This window comes from Varanus komodoensis, unplaced genomic scaffold, assembly GCF_004798865.1.
Source record: "Varanus komodoensis strain SLA01 unplaced genomic scaffold, ASM479886v1 scaffold1, whole genome shotgun sequence".
In the NCBI taxonomy this organism is placed as follows: domain Eukaryota; kingdom Metazoa; phylum Chordata; class Lepidosauria; order Squamata; family Varanidae; genus Varanus; species Varanus komodoensis.
The window spans coordinates 91,378,872-91,402,672 of NW_025335268.1; the positions used below are offsets into that span (position 1 = coordinate 91,378,872).

The 23,801-nt window shown below is 39.1% G+C and overlaps 1 protein-coding gene across 7 annotated transcripts in view; it reads right to left on the bottom strand.

Annotated features, from left to right (window-relative positions):
• PPP2R3A (protein phosphatase 2 regulatory subunit B''alpha) overlaps positions 1-23,801 on the bottom strand; it is a 59,479-nt gene that overhangs the window by 17,777 nt on the left and 17,901 nt on the right. For 5 of the 7 annotated variants that reach the window (XR_006415191.1, XM_044434837.1, XM_044434818.1 and 2 more), the window contains 7 exons: positions 19,796-20,056; positions 16,280-16,383; positions 12,526-12,628; positions 12,145-12,219; positions 7,237-7,323; positions 4,652-4,808; positions 2,473-2,521 (listed from right to left, as the gene is read on the bottom strand). Coding sequence is in view for 5 of the 7 variants with exons in the window: in XM_044434837.1 (XP_044290772.1) it covers positions 2,473-2,521; positions 4,652-4,808; positions 7,237-7,323; positions 12,145-12,219; positions 12,526-12,628; positions 16,280-16,383; positions 19,796-20,056 (836 nt within the window). In the remaining 2 variants the exon portion in view is untranslated. The remainder of the gene's footprint in view (positions 1-2,472; positions 2,522-4,651; positions 4,809-7,236; positions 7,324-12,144; positions 12,220-12,525; positions 12,629-16,279; positions 16,384-19,795; positions 20,057-23,801) is intronic. The other 2 variants (XR_006415192.1, XM_044434861.1) reach the window with 2 other exon arrangements.

A 23,801-nucleotide genomic window follows, 5' to 3' on the forward strand; every position in this document is an offset into this window, starting at 1 on the left:
AGCTAAAAAGACAGAGAGATACTTCCATACTAAGTTGTCACTCATGGAATACTATTGACATCCAGCTCATGAGATCTGCTACTATATTCTTTTTGCCAGCAAAGTGAAGGGCTAAAACGGAATGCAAACAGCTTCTGTGTGAGAACAATAATAAACCACCAAGGCACTGTTTGTCAATATTTGAAAAGGACAGCTCTGAAGGATGAATTTGAACACAGTGTTTCCCAGACCAGAAGGAGCTCCAAGTAATTAATATGATGCTTCACTCTGGCAATTGACTATCTACGCTTAATTACAAGGGTATTGTAGAGGGCTCCCCACCATTGAAGGGATGCATCTGTGGTTAGGGTTTGGGATGGTAAAGAGTCAGCAAATAGAATTCCTTCTTGGATAATAGGATCATCTACCACTGAAGGGGATGATGACATTAAAAAAAATGTCGAGGCAGGTATGGCATGAATGACAATTCTGGTTGAAAGGGCAAATGAACCAGTTTTGAAGGAACCATATCAGATGTGACCAAAACTGCTAACCAACACTGTTGCTAACATTACCCCACGTAATCTTGAATGTTGAGCTCTTCCTCCAAAAATGTATGGTTGTTACAAATGCACATGATGTTTGAGCCCTGTCTAGCTGCAGATAAGCTAAGCCTGCATAGAGTCTAGAACTGCGGCAATATGTTGGTGAATCCTTGTTGGTTGCAAGATTGGATTTGCACAGTTTACATAAAACCCTAGGTCAGCTAGGAGGCAAAAAGTGAAATGGTGAAATTATCTGGTTCTGTTGACATGCAGCCAGACATCCAGATACAGATATCTGTATCAAGGTATCTATGCCTTGAATGCAAAGATGGGTATACATTAACAGCCAAAATAACAACTATTCTCTCGTCACACAAAAGCTTCAGCCATACCAAGTTCAGTTCTCACCATTCACAGTTCTTAGTTTCTTAAGCAAAGACATCAAACAACTTTGTAGCTTTAACAGTCTAGTTAAAGTTCAGCATTGTTAATCATCAGGAAACTTTGCCAATATACAAACAAATGCCTGAAGAGTCTAGATTGCTGCAAGTCAGAATATTATTCCTGTGGCTCAAAAAGTAGAATAAAGTAAAAAAGAACAGGATGAAGAAGAGAGAAAGAAGAAAAAGTATATATGGGGGGTCAACCGTGTAACGTTTCAGTTCACCTTATACGGCCATCTCGCTGTAATCAGAGCTATAGTCTTCAAGCCCACCTGTCATTTAGTGACGTAAAAACATTTTGTCAAATTGTCAAAGACAATTTATAAATGTCTAAATGAGATAAGGTTATTTATCTGTTTATTTATTTAAAGTTTTTATATGCCATCCCCTTGCTACATAGCCTTGGGATGGCTCACAGAAATATGGTGCACCAAACACTGCTGCTGGCGAGTCGTTGTTACCAAAATTGTTGGTTGTGTTGTTGCCATGATTGGAAAGAGGGCTCCTGTTAAAGCTAATATTCTTGCCAGTATGGCTAGGTTGGGAGTAACTGAACAAATTCCATCTTCTTAGCTGTCACTTTTGTTTTCAGCACAATGCCATCTGGCCTGTTAAGTGAAGACCTGGCAATGTGGACAATATTCAAAATTATGGCTCTCATCCAGAAAATAAAAGGCAAAGAGAAGGTCTATCTGTTGGTGGAAATTTACTGCTACATTTAATGCATTTGCAAAAGGGGACATTCAGTGCTATCTGACCCTTTGTGACAAACATGATCTTCAATCATATAAAAGCAAAAGAAAAGAAATAATACACGGGCTAAATAGCAAGAAAAGAAAAAAAAGAGATGACAAAGAAACAATTAAATGTCTTGATACAAAGAGAATTGCTTCTCCCAAGGCTACCACAATGGCAATCAAACAGGAACTGAGGGAATGAGTAGAAGCCTGCTACTGACATGATTCATGATGGCGCCACAGAAGTGCATTAAGACAGCAACAGCCATTCCTAAGTTCCACTTGGGCACCTGAGGGGCAGCTGCAAGTGACAGTTGCCCAAGTAAGGTTGGCAAGAGCAGCAAGCTTTTGTTGCTCTTGCCAAGCAGCTCATTCACTCCTTCCCTTCATCTACAATGGGGACCTTCTCTCAGATTCAGATGACAAGTTCAGATGGAAGTCAAATCCAGTGTGTGTGTGTGTGTGTAGAACACACTTGTTGCCCTCAAACAAGCCACCATGTAGAAATGGTCTGGCTTTGTGTGATAACCTCCATGGCGTGTCACCCATTTATTGGATTATCATGTTGTGAGAACCTAATCAATGTGAGCATTAACATTTACTTTATGAGATAACTGAAAGCAAACTAATGTAGGCTGCATCTATACAAATGACCTTAGACAAGAAAGCAAAGGAGTCCCATCCTGCATTAAGCTTTCTGAATCCCAGTCCAGTTTTTTTCTACCAAAACATTTTTTCTCCAGTTTTCTTAGTTCCCCACTTTCTTACCTAAGTACAGCTCCACTGAATACTCTTTCTATAATCTTGTTTGACAGAGCTGTAAATGAAGAAACAAAATGTAGAAATCTTTTAGATACATAAGTGTGGTTCCTATAGTTCTAACAACTGCTGCCTTTCCCTAAGCAAAAGAACAGATGCAGAAAAAATACTATATGCAATGACTTTCCATCCTGCATGAAACCCAACAATGTTACTTCTCACTGCACATGCTGTTAGTATGTCAAATTATTGCCATTTTCAGTTTGATTGTTGAATAGCTTGTATCTAGAGATTATATTCCTTAATTTAGAATGTATAAGAATTAGTTTGATTATGTGAAGTAGTCTGTAAGATATGTCCTCATAGTATATCAAAACAGCAGGAATTTGAGATATTTAGTTAAATATTAAAAGTATGAAAACCTGCATGCTTTAATCAACAGGAGAATTAGTCCAAAAGTTATCTATAGAGGTATGAAGGGATTAAGGTAAAATTGAGGTAAATTTTTAACTTAATTTCTTCAATCATTGAAGATTTTGGATTTTAAGTAAGGCTTGTGCCTGATGGGATTTACACTGGCAACTACAGTAAGATGTGAAAATGAAACTAAGTTCAGTCTATTTATATGGGAAGGTAGGACTGCAGCAGGTCCCATCTGGCTGATGAATAGCTAAACATTTTAACAAAACCATTGGCCAAGATTTTACTCAGAGATGGGATGACAGAATGTTGTCCACCCAACAACAGATTGTCTAGAGGGTTCTGACCAGGATGAATATAGGGAGTTGTGGCAAGTCTGATAGGAGGATCTAACTGGAGAGTTGCCAGAGACATTGTCTTCATGAGAGGGTGAGGGATGGGGGGTCTGAAGAAGATAACAGCCAAAAAGTTCAGTAGCTACTAGATCAGGAGGCTGAGCTGAGGTAGAAGGTCTACAAGTAAGGAGAGAAAGACTTGTGGAGCAGCCTTGCAAGGAAAGAGCTGAAGCTTGAATGACAGTGAGTGGTGGTGATCTGAAAACTGAGCAGCTGCTGGACCAAGCTGAAGACTCTGGGAGAAACCTGCAGATTCCTGGTGGAAGTTAAACCCAACCAGAAAAAAGAGTGCCATTCAAAGTTAAGTCTGTGACTTAATTGAGGTGGAATTTGATAGGATAATTTGCTTAACGTTGGTTAGGCATATGAATGGAGACTTCTAGCACCTCAATGGTGGTAAAAGTAACTGCACAGAAACCCTGCTTTAAAAGTAGTAACAACATTCTTAAAATCAGCAGCTTTCTTGTTTTCTTTTTAATAAAATAGTTTTCTTTTTAATAAAATAGTATATAGCTTTGTTGAAAGTCCAGTGCTGCACAACACATACAACTGAACATAATATTGGCACATCATGATAAGAAGATTCACTGCAGAAAACAATAATGCTTGGGAAAGCTGAAACAGGAGAGGAAGACCAAATATGAGATGGATCAGTATCCCATAAAGGAAGGCAGATGTTTGAGTTTACAAGAGCTGAGGAGGGCTGGTCTAGGACAGGACATTATGGAGGGCATTCATTCACAGGATTGCCACAAGTCGGAAGTGACAGCATGTTGCAGCAACAAAACTTTCTGCCACCTCGAATGTATTTTGTTTCACTTCTCCTCATCCAGGAAAAGGTATATGTTAAATAGAACAGGCACAGTTTAATGGTGGAAACAAAAGGAAAGGAAAGGACCACATTTGAGGTTGAGATAGATTTGCCCTAGTGCACAGGTCTCCATACCCAAGATCCAGATTCTCCACAAGAGGTTAACATTATAGCAGGGTTAAGAGATACTGAAATGTCTTCAGTATTTGATTTGATTTTTGGCTATTTTAAATATTTTTTTACGTATCTTCCTCTGCAAGGTTATAGCATAACAAGTAGTTCTTTAAGATATAAACTACCCCTTAGTTTCTTCAGCAGTTCAAGCTTAAATAGGGAAACACTACCTCTACTCCAATTTATACAAGACCATGCATGTCTAACTTGCATAATAATGAAGTGACTAAGCAACAGCAAGAAATATGCTATAGTTCTTCAGTAAGAATGTGGAGGGAAATATATCCAGTGTGGTAAACTGGAGTGTCAATAAGGCATAAATGAAAGAATATTTAATTTTACATTAGCGATGATAACCAGTGTTTCTCTTGCATCTGAATCCACTTACCTTGATCATTGTATCTAGCTAGATCTTTCTGGTTGATGTAGAGGTCATGGTCAGTGTCCAATTCCCAGAATTTACAGTAAATGACATAGAAATGCTCATAGGAAAAATAATCAGTAATTTGATTTATGTCTTCCTCTTCTTCCAAGAGAGCTAAGGTCTGAAAAAAATAGATTGGAGTCATTCTACAAGACAGTGCTGAACAAGTACTATACACTCCAACTAGAATGATGCCTTATGTTCCAGCCATTATTATTCATTAACCACTTTTAGCTGCAAAAAAGCTGTCTTTTTACAGCTGTATCAAAAGTTCATTATATTTTTTAAATCCACAAACAAGCATAATTATTTCAAATTTTCTATGTGTCTTATTCTGAGGTATGATAATCACTTACTGCTCTACTTTGGTACACACATCTATTTTATGAACAAATTTAGAATGACTTGGATGTCTCTCCAAATGAAACAATGTTTGTGACATATAAAAGTGAACACTACATCTGTGCTTCCTAAACTTATTATCAAGAAATACTTTGAGATTTGCTTTCTGAACTGGAATTTCCTAATGCCACCTGTCAGAAAATCCCATAAAAATGCAAAGTAAAACCAATTAATGTAGCTTCTTTTAGGGTACAAATTCTGTATTTGAGTTCTAACAAAACAGGGACTTTATGATATTGTCACCAAGTCTCACTATGGCAGTAAGACACAAGATACACCACCATGAAAAAAATTGTATCAGTGGAACACCACAGATACACTGGCTGAAACTGGGATAGTGCTAAGCATGTGAACAGTGTAGAGGATGAACACACTTACACTGTATCCTATAACACTGCAGTTCATGGCAATATCCCAGCAGGCAGTGGAACTTTACATACATTCCAGACTTGGCACAAAAAATTATCTCCCACTGACTTGAATGGGAGGGCATTCCTTCTTAGCAAACCCACCCCTGTTGATCACTGCCATGCCCACACTGCATCAACAGAACATAGGTCATGGTTTAACTCAGCACCCAGTAACAGTAACAGCACACCACCAGAAGCCTGTACAAGTCACACAGGGAGTCTATAACTAAGATGATAGTATATGCAGCATGTGGCTGTATCTCTTTGGTCCCATGTTGTACACACTTCTAGTTCACAGGGAAGAAACTTGGGTGATGAGAAACTATAAGAATGGCACTTTGCACAAAACAGCCTGGCCATGGAACTCATAGGGGAAATTGACTAAGTTGTTTATACTCCACTGCTGAATCAAAGTTTCAATTTTTGAATGGGTGACATTTAGGTGGAATTTCTAAATGAACAAATATATGGACATTTGGGCTGCCTTTTTTGAAATGTGCCCATAATCACCTTTATCAATAGCTTGCTACATATAAAATATACTGGAATATAATATATATGTGTATGTAGTGTTACGAGTAATACTAAATTTATGTTAAATTTGATGTGAGAAAACTGTAACATTTTATCTAATTCTGATCATCTTTCTTTTCCTTTTTTCACTGTTGTTTAGGATTTGTTTGGAAACATTCAATAAAAATAAACTTTAAACAGTTGAAAATGAGTGCAAGGTGAAACTAGTTTTGAAATGATTTTTAGAAAACTTAGGCAAACTTGAAAACGACAAGGTTCTTCCACTTCTATTGGGAGGAAACTTCCACAGTCCTTTTTTTCTTTCAAGACCTTCTCCATTCCAGATAAAGCCACTGACCTTGCCACCTGTGTTGTTCCCCTGTTGCAAGGGAATGATAGATAGCGATTCTTCTCTTACACTTTCCTATGAACTGGCTTCAGCTAGCCTCAGAATGGAGGATGCAACAAGAAGTTTGATGGGCTCAGGGGAAATGGTCACTCTCCTTTGCTAGCTCAGACTGGGAGTGGGTGGTATTCCTGGGGTGGGTGGTATTCCTGGGGTGCACAAGTGGGATGAGTTCTACTGCCAAGGTGTGACGCAGTTAAGTGGAAGTGGGAAGGAAAGGAAAGGGGAAAGGAAGAAATTGGGGAGGGATGATAAGGAGCCAGTAGGTCCTGCTGGGATACTAGCCAGTAGAGTTGGCCTATCAGGCAAAGTAACAGGGATATATGCACCTGTCAAAGATTTTGCAGAGATTAAGGATAGCTAAAGAAGCCAGGCTATTGGTCTACATATTGTTTCTTCTGATTGGCTCAGGCGTACCTGGCAGTGGGGAAATTTCTTCACCTTTTGAGGGTGGGGCTGTATGCTGAATTACTAGACCCAGGATGCCTGCATGCAAAATGTAATCTGTTCCACTAGAACAGACTTTTTTTCCTGCAAGCCTTGTGTTCTAGTCATTTTTGGCAGAGTACTGAAGCTAAGGAAACGGGAGAAGAAAAAGTAAACTTTGGATATTTGATTTGATTTTGTTTCTACCAATATTTATGTGGTTAATGTAAACCTTACTGTGATGTATCTAGTACCCTTCAACACTGGAAATCTGCCATTGAACTGTACTTTTACAGCTAACTCCCACTACAAAAGTGAAATTTCTACATAGGCCTTAGGAAAAAATGTTTTTGAAATTTTTGTTGCCCAAATGATCCAAAACATTAACTTACTTGCAGAAAGTTACTTTTCCTCAACTCTGTCAGCGATATTTTCCCATTCCATGATCTATTGACTGTGTAAAATATTCTTTGAATAACCTAGAAACAAATTGAAATACCAGTCTCAAAATCATTTACAAAGCAGAACTGGATTTATTGCGAGTGACTTGCATACATGTCTTGCACCATTCTGCCAATACCAGTACAGTGGTACCTTGGTTCATGAACTTAATGCATTCCATGATTCTGGTTGTGACCCAAATTGGTCACAAACCAAGTCAAATTCCCCCATAAGGTTCAATGTAAATAAGGTTAATCCATTCTGTAAAAAAAAATTAATCACAACAATTTGAAACAAAGTAACGAAGTACAGTACAGTAGAGATCACTAACCTAGGTGAGGGGGGAGGTTATTGTTTGGAGGGAGAGTCCCCCTCCATAAGGACATCAGGGAGATCTCCTTCAGGGGTTTCCTATCTTCTTTGTCTCTTAGCTGCACGGTCAATTTTGGTGAAAAATCTGCACATTCTGGTCACCTTCATTATCACTTTGCACATTCTTTTTACCACCATGCTTGTTCTGCACTTTCTTTGGAGCCATATTATTATTGAATAATACTTTATAGTACTGTATGTGCTAAAAAGCACACAGAAAAAGCTTTACAGCAAGAGACCACAGGTCCTCCTTCAACCGCGAGTGGGAAAGACAGGAGGAATTGCGATCATGCTCATGCGGGGAAGATGGCCGCGATAACGATTGTGCAGGGAAGATGGCTGCGATTGCGATCATGTTTGTGAGGAACATGGCCATGATCGTGGTTGTCACCCAATGCAGAATTTGCAAATGGAGGCAAAATTTTTCCAAAATTTTGTTTGTGAACTGATTTGGTCATGATCTGAGGCATTTGTCAACCGAGGTACCACTGTATGTAAAAGGAATAACAATAGGAAAATGTATGCAGGCAGTCCGCGGGTTACAAACAGTCCTCCACATTGGTGGGGAGAGGGCTGCAGGACCCCTGTGAAAGTGGAAAAACCACAAACATCTCTAGCCCCCTCCCCCACCTAAGCTCACCAGCACCTCCTCTTTGCAGCAAGGAAATGTGGCAGCTTTTCCTCTCCAGATGGGCATGAAGGCATGATTTGGAGGCCTTCCATCTCCCCCCCTTCCACCTCCTCTTTCTTTATGGTAATGACAATTTTCTGTAGTATTTTTTAATTAACAGGCTTTACGGCAGTTTGTTCATAACTACAGGTTGTTCATAACTCAGACATTTGTCACTCAGGGACTGCCTGTATAGTCTTACAGAGGTCTTAATTACCTTAATATAGGTAATTATTAAGTATTTATATTCAGCTTTTACAAATTCAATGGACAGCTAAAAACATTCTTAAAATCCAGTGCTGCTGCTGGATTAGTTAGCACACTGCATTTATATCCTACCTTTTTTCAAGGAAACTTACATAGCTGCATTTTATCCTCACAGAAGCAATTCTGTGAGATATGCTGGGCTGAATCTGTCACTGGCCCAAAGTCACCCAGTGAGTATCATGTCCAAGTGGGGACTAGGATCAAAGATTCCAGGCCACTATTCCAATGCTCTCACCATACTGGCTCATACTGTTGCCTCCTTGTCCTCTCCCTATACTCCAGATTGTACAAGCAGCTTTCTGTGCCTGAGTCTGCTCTCTGGAAATGCTGTTCACTCAACCATTCTTTTGTTTGGGGGACTCTCTCAGGGCAAGAGAGCAAATAGGCAGCCTCTATGGAGAATTCAGGGACTGCAGGTGGCGCAGTGGTTTAAACCGCTGTGCTGCTGGGCTGGTTGATCAAAACGTTGCCAGTTCGAATATCCACAACAGGGTGAGCTCCCATTGCTCTGTCCCAGCTCCTGCCAACCTTGCAGTTCGAAAGCATGCAAATCCAAGTAGATAAAAAGGTACCACGCTGGTGGGCAGGTAACAGCGTTCTGTGCACTTCGGTGTTTAGTCATGCCGGCCACATGACCACGGAGACTGTCTGCAGACAAACACTGGCTCCCTCGGCTAGGAAACGGAGATGAGCACCGCCCCCTAGAGTCAGGCATGACTGGATGTAATGTCAAGGGGAAACCTTTACCTTTACTTTTTTATGGAGAATTCATCCATCTGCTCTCTCACTTTGTGAAAGGCCTCAGATTGAAAAATGGGGCATGAGAAGATGGCTGCTCTTCCATGGAGCCCTGCTTGCTATTCTCCCATTGTGACATTTGCTATAGCAGGTAGCTACAGTATAGTGTAGAGAGCCAGTGTAGTGGTAAGGGTGTGTCTTGCTCTCTATGCTGGCCAGCTTGAGAGAGCCCAATGGTTATCACAGAAGCCATGAAGACGCAAGCTGGGATACAGACTGTTTCACTCTGGACACCAAAGTCATCCTTGAATCTTCCAAGATCACCTTGGGTAACAATATAGGTCAAAAACTAGCAGCATATCCAATCTGTCTTTCTGACCAAACCTCAAATGCAGGCTGCCCTCCATAATTTCCTGGAAATCTGATAGAACAAGAAAGCACCTCTACCCTGACCTCATTGGTCTGCCATGGCACTGCATCAAATATCCAGAAAGACAAAGCTTGCTGAGAATAAGCCTGCCCATCTCATCCACCCACGTCTTGGTGATACATGTCAAGTTGGATCCCTCTTCCACTATTATATGGAAGTGGCGCCCCATGCGGTGGCACCCCACCTATGGAATGCGCTCCCCAGAGAGGTCCGCCTGGCGCCGTCGTTATTTGTTTTTCAGCGCCAGGCTAAGACCTTTTTATTTAAAACTTATTTTAATTGTTAATTTATTATGTATTTATAGGATTTAAAATTTTTAGCCGAGGTGTTACTGGGCTTTTTAATCTTTATTGTATTTAGTGTTATTTATATGTTTTTAATGATGTTGTGAGCCGCCCCGAGGCTTTGCTGCGATGGGGGCGGCATAGAAATGTTTTAAATAAATAAATAAATCATGGATGATCCAGTTTAACAACAGCACCACCAGAACAGAGAGTTCCTCAGCAGATGATAAACCAGGAATTGATCAGGAACTGGAACAGGGAACAAAAGTCAAATGTGTATGACACTATCTCCTGACCTCACTTCTTAGCTCTTTATCCATGCTAGGTAAGTGACTTGGCAAAGCAACTGATTCAAATAAAAACATACAGGTTAATAAGAACTTTCAGTGCCCCAGAGAAAGGTATGCTTAAATTAGGCATCAGACATGCACTAGCAGCCCATCCCAATACAAGGTTGGCTTCTACATATAAGAAGTCATAGAGAGGGAGCCTAAGTAAATTGAAGTCCCAAATGCTCTTGGGCAATCAAAAGTAAGGTTTGCGATAATTGGTAGAGGGGGGAAGAAAAAGAAGTTGAAGGAGGTTTGTTCTAACAAAAGGTGTGATCAGGCTGATCATGGTAGCTGGTGACAATACAGAAAGGAGGTAAGAGGAAGGGGGTTGCTTGAAGCTCAAAATACATCCACTCCAGTTGAAGGTGCTTTGTGCATTTCACTCATTTATTGACTGGCTGCTGCATGCTAGGAGTGGTAGGCCTTCTTCTGTCTAAACAAGTATAGGATGGTGCCCTAAGGGTTCATATATACTTCTGCCTGGGATGGTGCAAGCTGTTCTTGAAGCTGGAGTCTGGAGCATATTAAGACTCTTAACTCTCAGGGCTTTTCTACATAAAGCATCTATCATGTAACTTTAGTGAGGCTTCTTCTTTGCTTTTCATTGCTAGAAGTCAGTGTCCATTATCAAACCATTTCCCCCCTGGGGGTTTAATTTCTCTGTCTTCCTATATATTAAAACAATCACAAGGCGGCACTTTGGTATAACGCAACAGCAAAAAATACACAGCCAGTTTGATGCAGTAGGGAGCACGACAGGAAATAATACCACACTTTCTCCACTCTAAAAAAGCCACAAAATGTGTGAAAAAATGGGAAAATGCGGGAGAGAATTTGGAGGAGGATGTCATGAAAAGGACCTGCAAAATCCCGAGTGAGGGATCATGAATGCACAATATATGACTAATGCAGAGAAGCTTTCCATGATGACAAAAAACTGTCCATTTTAAAAGGGGATTTTAGTAAAACTTCACCTGTGAAAAGGTGAGAAGCTAAGAGAGTCCTTGGACTAGTTAATAGCAGAATATAAATTGAATGAATGAATAGTCAAGTTGCACTGAATCCTGAGGCAGAAAATGCTGCACCTCTCCCTGTTCCTACCACTGAAAATATAATAATAAATTAAACAATGCATAAATTGTTGCTTTCTCGTGATATCCAGAATTAGCTGTCTGAGGCAACTGCCTCAAGCTCTAAAGTGTGTGTATATGGATGTGTGTGAGCATGCATGCACAAAGGATTCTGCCTCCTATGGGCACCCCATTTATAAAAAAAGGGATGCATGGATAGGGGAGAGGAGGGTACTGGATTTCAGAAAAATATCCTTAGATAAAAAGAATTCAGAGAGAAGAAACAGGATGTTATTAAAGCAGATTATGACAACTGGGGCAACTCTACAGATCTAAGGCCCATGCTCAAGTGCTTCCCCTAACACCATTTATGCCAACAGTCAGTTCTAGTTAGTAATGGAGCAGCTGAAATTGGGCTAAGTACAGTTTCCTAGCAGTCTGCATAGACCCACACATAATCATTGGATTGCAAAAAAAAAAAAAAAAAATGGTATTGCTTGAATAACATGGTGAACAACTTAAGAAAAGCCAAGTAGAGAGGAAAACAAGATGGTAAGAACAATGAAGAATTAAATGAATGAAACAAAAAATTATAATGCCATAACTGGACAATTTGCTCTCCTAAAATAGGACATGGCTCAAAAATGAATCATGAGCTTTTCCTTACAGAATACATTGTTCATGCAGCCAACATACCGTAGTAATATAGCGGGAATGAAATTCTGGAGCATCCTTTAGAAATGTCAATCCAGGGTGAGTTTCTACTACATCCTGAAAGACACCCAAATTATTTAATCCATAAAAATTAGGGAGTTGAGATAATTGTATTACACAGCAATTCTTGTACATATTGGTAGCATTATAAAAGCCTCATTATCTTTATCAGCTAGAAGAGCTTTGCAAAGTGAATCCAAGGAGGAGCAGAGTACCAGATCCAACACTGCACCATGAGTCTTGCCAGCTTGGATTAGCCAGTGCAGAAGATGGGAGCTATTAGGTTCCCTTCTCCCATCTTTTTTTTGTAATGTCAACTACAGGCTAGCATAATTGGAAGGCCTGAGAAGAACTTATACACACCTGCAGTAATGGGATGAAATCTTCTTGTTCCAGATAGTTACAGTTGGGTTTTGTTAAAAGACAAATGAATTTTGATGCATCATCATGGCAGTTGTGTAGTATCCTACAAAAGAGAAGTAAGACTGTAAAAGTACTCCTAGTAATTAGTTTGCAAAGTACCAGAAGTAAACTACTTGGTAAGGCCTTCAGACCAACCCCATTCTTCATTTTCTGCTATAGTTAAGCACTAAAGTATATGTCACATTAATCACATAGTTTTGCCCTTAAATACAGGTGTTTTTCTCCCACAAACACCCAATATGAGAAGCCCTGGATCCTTGCATGGGGATAAAGAGGCTTTAACCTTCCCCTGGTATGAACCCAATCCAGATCATAGCTCTCATATGGATTATCTATATGGTTAAAATGCTTCAAACTTTTCATGGAAATAGGCAATTTGAGGAAGGCAGCCCAGATAAGGAGCACAGCAGGGGGCAAAGGCTAGTTTAGAAGTTCCATATTAGCTATATGTGGGGTAAAAAAACGTTTACTTAAGAGCAACACTACATAGAAATAAACATTGTTTCTTCTAAACCTATAACTACAATTTTATGTGGTAACACATACTTCCTTGTGGAACTTCTTGCATCTGGTTTTATGAGCAAGTTTGGTGCGTGATCTCTTGGTAACTTTTTCTTTTGATGTTTTTGTTTTTCTTTCTGTTTATTATTTACAAAAATGTAATTTTTCAAAAAAGAGCAACACTACAACACTACATAAATAACATAATTTGTAATGGACCTGTCACTTTAATTTCATATAATTACATTTGCTCACATTCATCTCTAGTCTCTTTCTCACTAAACTCCGTTTGTCTTTCCCATTATCTATTTTATATTATAAGCCCCTTGAGAGCTGGGGACCTGACTAATTTTTTCTTATTGAACTCTTTAAAATACCATGTTTAGTGCTAATACAATAATTATAAGTTTTTGGGAAATCATACCAATAAGGAAAAAAGGATTATAGAGATTAAACTGAAGATCATCAAACTAGATGTATCTAGAAGCGCTCTCTCTCGCTCGCTCGCTCTCTCTCTCTCATCCTAAATAGCTGTCAGGGAAGGTATTAACTCTTTTCCCCGTTTCAGTTACAACTAAAACATTTCCCGAAGCAATTTGATTCAGAAGTCCCTCCATCATGAGAACTATCCAGAGTGAAAAAAGGAGAGAAACAACTTTCACAGACATAGTGTCAAATATAGTCTGGTTCTAAGAGCTGATTGTTGATGTGAACTATACTAAGATTCATATTTGTATATTAGAAAGCATTAATTAAAGAAGAACATATTGTGCAAATTGATGTTTTGATTGCTGTGTCTGATGGATTAGCTTCTCAATGCATGCACTGGGACTAAAAGGTATACCCTTTTGTCATTCTAATATTTTTAGATAAATAATAATAAATCATGTACAGATTATCATTATAATGTATAATAATGTATAATAAATCATGACACATCAGTCTTGTAAGAACTAGTCCACACTGAGCACTATACAAATTGATTCAAATCACTGAGTATTCTATAACTGATGTCATTATTTGGTGGATTTCATCCATGCATGATTTTAACAGAAAGTTAAAGGCAAATTCAGACTAGAAATTCATAACAAAAGTAACTTGTACTTATTCAAGTCAGTGTCAAGACCCTACACATTTCAATGGCTCCACTTTAGACCCAGTACTTTGAATAGAGAAAATAAACGCTGTGCTGCCTTAAAGTCCTGTCACTTGAAGTATTTAATCAAGATTGGCTATGTTTCTGTTATAATGAAACCAGAACATTCCAAGTTAGACATAGGAATTACTAAATATACGTTTATGACCTCTGTTATGTAAGTCTGACCATACCATAGAAATAGAAGGGTAAGTGAAAGAATGATTGACAGGTGAGGCTAGTATGGAATGGTGGGCAAGGTTAGCAGCATTGAAGAGAGACAGTTACAAAGAAGACAAAGATAGCTAATGGGAGGAAAGTAGGAACTGATTTGGAACTGAGAGATAATTATCTTTTTTGTACATAACAATAACTGAAAGTTTATTTTAAACCAGCCACTCTATATTCCATCACTACAGCATCACAAAGCAATTTGGGATATAGCAAGGGACTGGGAAAAGGAGGGAAACATACAACACAGGATTTGAGAAAACAAGCCAGACAAACCCTCATTGAGCAACAAAGCTTGAGTTAAATAACCCATGGTCTAGTGCAGGGGTCGGCAACCCGTGGCTCCGGAGCTGCACGTGGCTCTTGAATTCCTCTGCTGCAGCTCTGTTGCTCAAAACACGTGCCGGCACAGCCGCCAATCTGCAACCAAGGCTGGTTAAGTAAATTGCTACATTCCTCTGCTATTGTGCAGGGAAAGAGTGGAACAAGCTTCCTGCAAGCTCTCATGTTACTCAAATCCTGCTGAAAAGATTCTCTTTGTCCAAATGTAATCTCCTTCATCTGAATGTTAAAATTCACAGCACTTGACTGTTTATCTGCTAATCAGTCACTAAACACACTTATATCTCCAGCACAGCCAATCTGGGACCTGCACTGATTTACTGAGCTTCCCCTCCACCACCTCCACCACCCCTGTAGGCTAACCATGGATAAACTGAAGAAAAGTTTCTGAAGAAAACCAAACATTTAATGGTACGTGGATAGATTCATTTGCTTTTACTGCTGATGAACTTATGGGGTTTGCTGTTTAATGCATGCAGCCCTTTAGCACTGACTTTGATTCTGCAGGAAGCTGTTCTCTTATTCAAAATATATGAAAGGAGTCCTACTAGTTTATAATGTAAGATTAAAAATAACAATTTTTAGTGACTGAACAAGAGCTGCAGCTAAATCTTAATGAAGATATAGATCGACTTCCTTGTTTTTTTTCAGGAGTTCAAAATGTTTTTGTTGCATGCAGAAATAAAAATTTGTTTTCTCTGTAGCAGTTCATTGATTTCATAAATGCAACACACTTTAGTTTTTTTATACATAGCATAAAGGTAAAAAACGATATATGCAGTGTTATCCTCATTTTAGATGTCAAAAGGGTTTTGCGGCTCCCGGTGTTTTCTTTTCTGTGGGAAACGAGTCCAAATGGCTCTTTTGAGTGTTAAAGGTTGCCGACCCCTGGTCTAGTGTTATGAATAAACCAGGTCAGTTAGTGAGTTAAGTTAATCAGTCACTGAGTTGTATCAAAGACAAAGTGTAAATGAGAAGAGAAGGAGACAAGTTGTTGAAAGGAGAGAAGTGGTGTTAGGTTTTGTGAACCATCATCTATCAGTTATTGTAGATGTTGATCTAATATATAAGTAAGTATATGTTGATTATTTTAAATACATATGTTCTTCTCTTCATGATTTTTCAGACTGCCATATCTCATTCCTCACGGTAAGGAGACAAAAAGTCCTACAGCTCTTGGTAAAACAATAGGTGGTAGAAAGTGGTGCCTTGGGGAGTCCTAGAAAAAACTCTGGACTGAATGACTTCTAGCAGAAGGGCCTAGATATGTCAAAGACATAGTGGGCCTTTCTAGCCTAGTAAAATGAATTTATAAGCAAATCTTGTATGAATACAAGATTTATCAAATGAGAAGACAAATATATTTCAATAAAAATATACAGCATATTAAAAGGATGAAAACTTGGAGGTGTAAAAATAAGGATTGATCAGGTACGGCTGAAACAGGGCTTTTTCTAGAAGAATGTTTTTACACAGTGTACTCACTTTCTCCACATGGCCACAAATGAATGTATGGACACAAATCCTGTTCGTTCTCCTCCTGATGCATAGAACATGGGAGCTTTCCAGTACAGGGGGCAGCAGCATACCTGTAAACAATGCAAGAAGATGGAAAGTGCATGGCTGTCAGGAGCTGGGGTTCCTCCTCTGCTTGTTCAGAAACCACTTACCTTTTTCCTTTCAAAGAGTTCTTTATTGACCAAAATGCACAAACGACCCAGAATGAATCTCTGAGCATTCACAAAGCAGACTACTGATCCCCATCTAGTATTCACCTCCTTATGAGCATGCCTGGACGCCATCTCTTCAAGAGGGGCCTTCTGAAAGTGAGCACACTCCTCTCCACATGCCAATCCTCTAATTGGGCCACCCTCCTCTTGACACATCATGGGGTCAAGAGCTGTGCTCACCTTGCCTCAGTCTGAGAAACTCCCCTGTTCCAAGTCCCTTCCTGCCAATTGTACATCATTATTTCTCGAGAGTGCCTGCTCAGCTGGGGAGTGTGGCCCTGAGATGAGCGTCTCTGCTCTCTCATCTCAGTGTCTTCGCATGGCCCACATTCTCATGCTCCCCTCAGTTCCGCTTCATATTTTGATTCTGATTCCTCTGATGTCCAGCCAGCAGTCCTTGAGAACAAGTGCTCAAAGCAGTCATCTTTCTCACTCCCAAGAATAGCTAGTGTACTGGAAATACTTTATCTGTTCTTTCTGGGACAATATTTTACTAGAAAGTGAAATCCTATGCATCCTATGCATGTTTAAGACAAAAAAAATCCTACAAATCCCAGTATTCCCTAGGCAGTCATGCCATATGATGGAACTTGCAGGCCTTTTTTATATGTACATAGGATTGGACCCCTCAAGTCTTTATTTACCCTGAATTTAACTGGATGTGGACTCCAATGTTATAGCAGTGGTATGAGCTGAGATATCCAGAGCACAGTCTAGTGTATTTGTTTTGAATGAGTTCCCATTAGTGCAGCTTGAGGATGTTGACAAGGTGCTTGGACAGGTTTGTGCAATCATGTCCATACTGGATCTTCGCCTCTCTTGGCTAATAAACAGGGAGGTGATTAATGCTTCTTTACAAGAATGGTCCCTCAGCCCCTGAAAAAAGCAGTGGTGAGACCATTCCTGAAGAACTTGGTCACCCTATATGATGACCTATGTCAGGAAAGAGACAGGGGGAGTACAACCTGTTGGTTCTCCTGGACCTCTCAGGAGCAATCAGTACTATCAACCATGGTATCCTACTGAGGCAACTGTCTGAGTTGAGTGTGAGAGGCACTGCATTGCAGTGGTTAAACTCCTACTTGGTTGATAGGCCCCAGAAGGTGGTATTTGGGGGATATTGCTCTGTCCCTTGGATCCTCCAGTATGGGGTTCCTCGGGGGTCAGTCTTGCCCCCCATGCTATTCAACATCTACAAGAAACCACTGGATGAGGTCATCTGGAATTTTTGAGTGCATTGCAATCAGTATGCTAATGACATACAACTCTATCTCTCCTGTTCATCTTCAGGGGGTGAGGCTGTGGATATGCTGAATTGGTACCTGTCCACGACAATGGACTGGATGAGGGATAAGAAAATGAAGCTCAATCCAGACAAGAATGAGATGCTGTTGGTGTGTGGTTCTTCTGACCAGATGGAGAGAATCCAACCTGTTCTAGATGGGGTTGCACGCCCCTTGAAGGAGCAGGTTTGTAGCTTGGGGTTGCTCCTTGAGCCATCTTTGTCACTTGAGGCCCAGGTGGTTTCAATGGCTTGGACTGCCTTCTACCAGCTTCAGCTGGTAGCTCAGCTATATCCCTATCTGATCAATGATAGCCTGCTATCAGTGATCTGTGCTCTGGTAATCTCTAAGCTAGACTACTGCAATGCACTCTATACTGGGATGCCCTTGAAGACTGCCCAGAAACTGTTGCTTGTGTAAAATGTTGCAGCCAGATTAATAACAGGGATCAGATGGTCTGATCATATAGCACCAATTCTGGCCAGCTTGCACATGTTGCCTATATGCTTCTGAGCCCAATTCAAAGTGCTATGATCTATAAATCCCTACACAACTTAGGACAATTAAGAATTTACAAACTTTCTGTGGTATTTGTATCACCTCTCTTGGGAGATATGTCACCAATGTACATACATGTTTTACCTAAAGCATACTCTGAATCAACCATCCAACAATTTTCCATAGATTTATACAAATTTGGGCACTTTATTTGTTTTAGATTTTAACTTATCCATATATGTGCTTCTTTAGTTAATGGATACCATATTTTAGAAGTATTATAGCAATGCCACCATGAAAAGATGGGATGAGAAGAAAAAAGACTGTATGTTCAGATCAGAAAAATATTGTATAGTAGCAGCAGAGGTCTTCTCACTCCTCAGGGCTGGCTGTGCCAACAAAAATATGTATATGATATATATGTATATAGTGCTGGAATGTATACATTTTTAAAAGATTAAAAAAGAAACTGAGAAGGCACTATAGAAGTAAAACTGACAAGTATATTTGCCTTATACAAAGGAATTGCTTTGCACTGTAAGAGCTGGAACTCAGGTATTATGGTGAGAATGCCTGTTCTGCCTATAAAAGTAAGGCAGCAGTGACAGTGATACATCAGATCTTATCACAAAATGAGATGACAGATCTCATCTGCTACATGGCCTCCCTTATCTCCACCAAGAGATATACTTCTCAAGGATACATATCTCTTGGTGGAAGTTTAGTCTGATTGACAATTCCAAAAGGGCTTAGCATGTAACTTAATTGTAAAATCAAATAAAAAAAATGTTGTGATGATTGTGGTTAAGCTATAAAGTATTTTTAAATATAGTAACGGTCCCTATCACCTTTATATAGTGAATATAAAGGAAAAAAGCAGAATGACGACAAATATAACAAAGGCAGCATTCAGCTAACCTAGGTTTATCCTCTCTCTTAAAAGTCAGCTTAAATAAAAATGACTTTGTTGTTGTTATCCTTGTTTTTGCAGAAGATACAAGATTAAGCCTCCACAATACTGGCTAAATGTGGAACCAAGGCAAAAGCAAACTTAGTGCAGACTAGTCTCATATATATCCTGTTTTCACCTGCCCAAAAGGGCCCATCACAACCCACAGGTTCTTTCACTGCTGTTACCAGCAGAGAAGTACCCTTCCACATGAATACCTGCTGTCATCTGAAAGTTACTGCTTCCCAGATCTTTTCATAGCCTTAACTGAAAACAGCAGTAGTAATTCAGCCAAATAAACAATGCAGCTTCCACAGAAACTCTCCCAATGTTTGCTCAGTGGTCAGCATTTCTGCCTTGTCCTAATGCATTAATGTCTTGCACCTCTGGAAACCAGCTGTAAAAGTTTTGCTTTTGTTCATGGTTTCATTTTGTTAACACCTTATTTGAAACTATGATTTTCTTCATTAATACTTACTTGCTTAAATTGTAATGAGATTCTAGCTTTGTCCATTGCAAGCCAAGGAATAATAATAGTTACCTTTGCAATTTTCCCCATTTCATTAAGAGGAACTCTCTCATCTTCAAACTCTGAAAAGGCTGCCTCAACCTTGGCAATGGTCTCTTCATGACTGTTGCATACATTAGGAAGTCCATTGGGGAAATAGAAGCGTGGAATGCTTATGGATAAAGGGGCAGCAACAGTTACTTTATTTGGAGGCAGAAGAGATTGTGAGCTGACTGTTGAATTCGTAGGAGCAGGGGATGGAGTCACAGATTTCTTTTCTTGTTTATTTTGGACCTGGAAAGATCACACATGAATTATTTTTCTACAAACAAATAAGAATGGGAAATACAGATAAAATCAGTCCATTAGTAAATGTCAAACAATGAAGTTTTTGTTTATACTATTGATATGTAACTTTAACACTGTGCATTTTTTGCACCACTGCATCTTTCTAAGTACCTAAAGCAGCATTCAGTTAAAGCTCTCAAAGGAAACAGGCTGGCTTCTGGTTAGTACTGATAACCATGTACTGCTATACAGTCATGTACTGATAAGTCACAAAAATGTACTGATGAGAGAATATATCCATTTATTTAGATTACATCTCAGCTTTTGACTGCAGAATGCCTATTATTAAAGTGCTACTGCTTGGAGTGCACTTTTCGCGTCAATGCTACATATTTTGTTCTTCCTGCACTTTGAAACTATCTTTGTGTCAGGTGATTATGCTTACAACTCACATCATGTCAGTACAGTACATTTTAACACCGATTTGACACACTGGATTACATGTTTTGTCCAACTCTGATTTTTTTATACATTTATGGTGCTGGAACCAAACCAGCAAGCATGTTAACAACTTGTCAAGTAACATTCTTGCAATTTAGTATTAGCATTGATTGATCTGTATGATGAAAACTGGTAGAATAATTCCAAATCCATAATTGCTGTGATCCGGTTCTTTGACTGTACTGTAGGAAATAAAATATTAACGAAGGAGTGTCCATACATGCATTCTTTGTACATTTCATTTCACCTTTTCCTTCCTTATCCTAAAATAATATTATTCATCTAAAACACTTCACCACACCTGTTCTTCTGCTTAGGGTAGAATTCTCACGCACCTTTATTTTTTTTTCCTGGAATTGTAGTTTTTTTTTCTTAGCAAATGCTGAATTTGAAAAATATTGCAGAAATATACCGGTGCATCAATTTATATCCCAGTAAATTTGTTGTAGTGTGATTTAAAGAAAGAACAGGGCGACAACTTGAGACTTATCCACTAGGTAAGTTCTAGTACCGTAAAGTAGCTTAGTTCCAAGATCATTAGGCAATTAGCTTTTGGATTCTACTAGCAGATGAAATTAAAAAGATGGTTAATATTTGAGACTATGAAATGCTGTAAATTCACACAGTGCCTCCACACCAAAAGGAGAATCTGACAACCAAGGAGGAAGGGGAAGAAAGGTCCCAGGATAAAGAATAAATGGCAGGCTGTCTGTGCAAATATTTTCTGAGAAAACCAGGAAGTGGTGCAAAATTAATAATAAAGTATGGGATGCAGTGCTTGCTGCTCATCTTCCCTGAATGCCTATCAGCAGAAGACTAAATCAAAAACTGCTATTCCATATAAATCCTGAGGTAGTGGTTTAAACCATATTGGAGTAATCAGATGTCAAACTATACTTTAGCAAATCTTAAAATAATCTTTTCTTCTATTGATCATCAGAAAGTACTTTAGCAGCCAGAGATAATATGTGGAATAGTGAAGCACTACCACACATGTCCACTTCTGCATCCATTTCATTGTAACCTTTAAAGCATATTTTCAGCAGTGGAGCAGAACAAAGCCCTCCAATGCAGCTGACATTTAGGACAATTAAGTAAGGAATGTAAAAATGAAATATACAAGTCATTTCTTTTCTTCAGAGAACAAGCAGTAAGCTGTAATTATTTTCAGCTAATAATCTTTTAAAATTTAGTATTTTTATCCTCCAAAGGAAAATACCTTTGGGCTCTTCTTGTTTACCAATAGGGCATTTGTGTGCTAAGCTTGGAAGACCTATTTTTAAACCTATGGGTATTTGCTTCAAATAACCTTCTGAAAATAGAAAAGGCTAAGGGAGACACAGCTCCAAGCCCTGATCCAATAAAAAGATACAAAGAGGAAGAAGAAAAGCACATTCAAACCTGGGCCTGCTGGAATGACTTCAACCTCCTCTTGAATCGAGATGGAAGAACAAAATCACAGCCTTTTGCAAGGAAAGCTAACTCTCCTCGTAAATCTGGGTCCCATCGCAGAGAAGTTTCCTTGATCATCATGTTGCTTAGTTCCTGAGCCAACTTTTGTCCTCCCAGCAGAGATCTCCTCCAGGAGATCACTTCCACAACAATGAGCTATTCTCTTGGCTTAGGATTATTATGGTCAAGAAGTTCTAAGTGAATCATACCTTGGCTTCTTCTTATCCACAGCAAGAATTATTTGATCACTCTACCTCACCCCAATGCCAGAGAACTTTTTTTCTGACATTCAAAAAATCCCTGAGCATTAATATCTCTGGATGTCCCTTTGCAATTCTTTATCAAGAGACATGATCTACAACAGAATCTATGTCCCTTCTGGATACATGACAGTCAGACAATCTGTCCTTGGCTTGTATTCGAGGAGAGGTATTGTGGGAAGGAAAGTACCCACCACTACTACCAGTGGTGCTAAAGTTAGACATAGTGCAGAAGTAGCTAAATATATCGCCTTCCCAGATAGTACTTATTTTATGAGCATCAGAGATGAAATTTGAGTGCAAAGTTACAGCCACAAGACTCAGCTGGAAATGAAGATATATACTATAGCTCAGGTCTGAGTAAAAAAATGTGTTATGATGTACTCTTCATAAAATAACATTTTAAAAACTTGAATAATGGAAGAATACATTTTGGGCTCTTGAAATTGTTTGATTTTCATTCTTGTTAAAGAAAAATTATTTGCTCCCTTAAAGTCAAAAGAACAATATTAGGAAAACAAATCATATGATTTTCAAGTATTTTCTGTCACATTCAAAAGTAATAATTGTGCCTGTTGGTGTACCCATTTACTCAAAAATAAATTGTATTGTATTGAGTTCAGTGGAACTTTTTAATAAATGTGCTCAAAATTGCGATAGACATGGCTATTTTTGCAATTACTAGCTAAATCTTGCAAAAATTGATTGAAACATAATAGAACAATTTTCTGAGCAAGTTTTCAAAACATCTAAGAGCACAATCCAATGCCCATGACCTCAATACACATAAGCATCCAAATTCCGGGATTTACATGCATCCACTGGAGTGATATAAGGTAGCAAGGGTCTTCACTTCCATTCTCCCTCACACTCTGCATTTTATCTAGATGGTCATTTCCAGCTGTCTACACAAACCAGCGAGATGGGGAGCAAAGGAGGCTGGGGTGCCATTTGGATATGGCATAAGTCATCAGCCCCAACATCCTCCCTTCCCCACCCCCACCCCAATATACTCTTTTACCTCTTTCCAAGCCTAATTTCTGACCTCAGAGAGGCAGCTGATATGGTTCTTTCCAAGGTGGTGGGGAGGAGCAGAGACACAGCTTTGGAGACCCAGCTCCAAGGTTGCAAGACCTCAGAGCTGTGATTCTAAATAATCTTATGACCACTGCCCCACCCCAATGATATTGGGAGGCCACAGAATTGAACTGTAAATATTTAATTACTTGTGTTCATTTTCACTCTTAATGTTAAATTTTCAAGCAAAGGCTGATACTTAAGTGACAGCAGAGAAAAAACTAACCTGTTTGTATGAATAAAATAATTAGATAGAAACAAATACATAAATCATACCAACCATCATATTATGGAAATGCTCAAGAAGGTGAAAGTTTGTAAAGTTTACATTGTGGATACTTGTGCTAAGACCTGAGCTTTAAAGCTAAAAAAAATTGCTGTATTCCACAGATTAATAGCTATTGCTGCTATCAATGCTGTGTTTTAAAACTCACAAGGAATTTGACTGCCTGTAATTACAG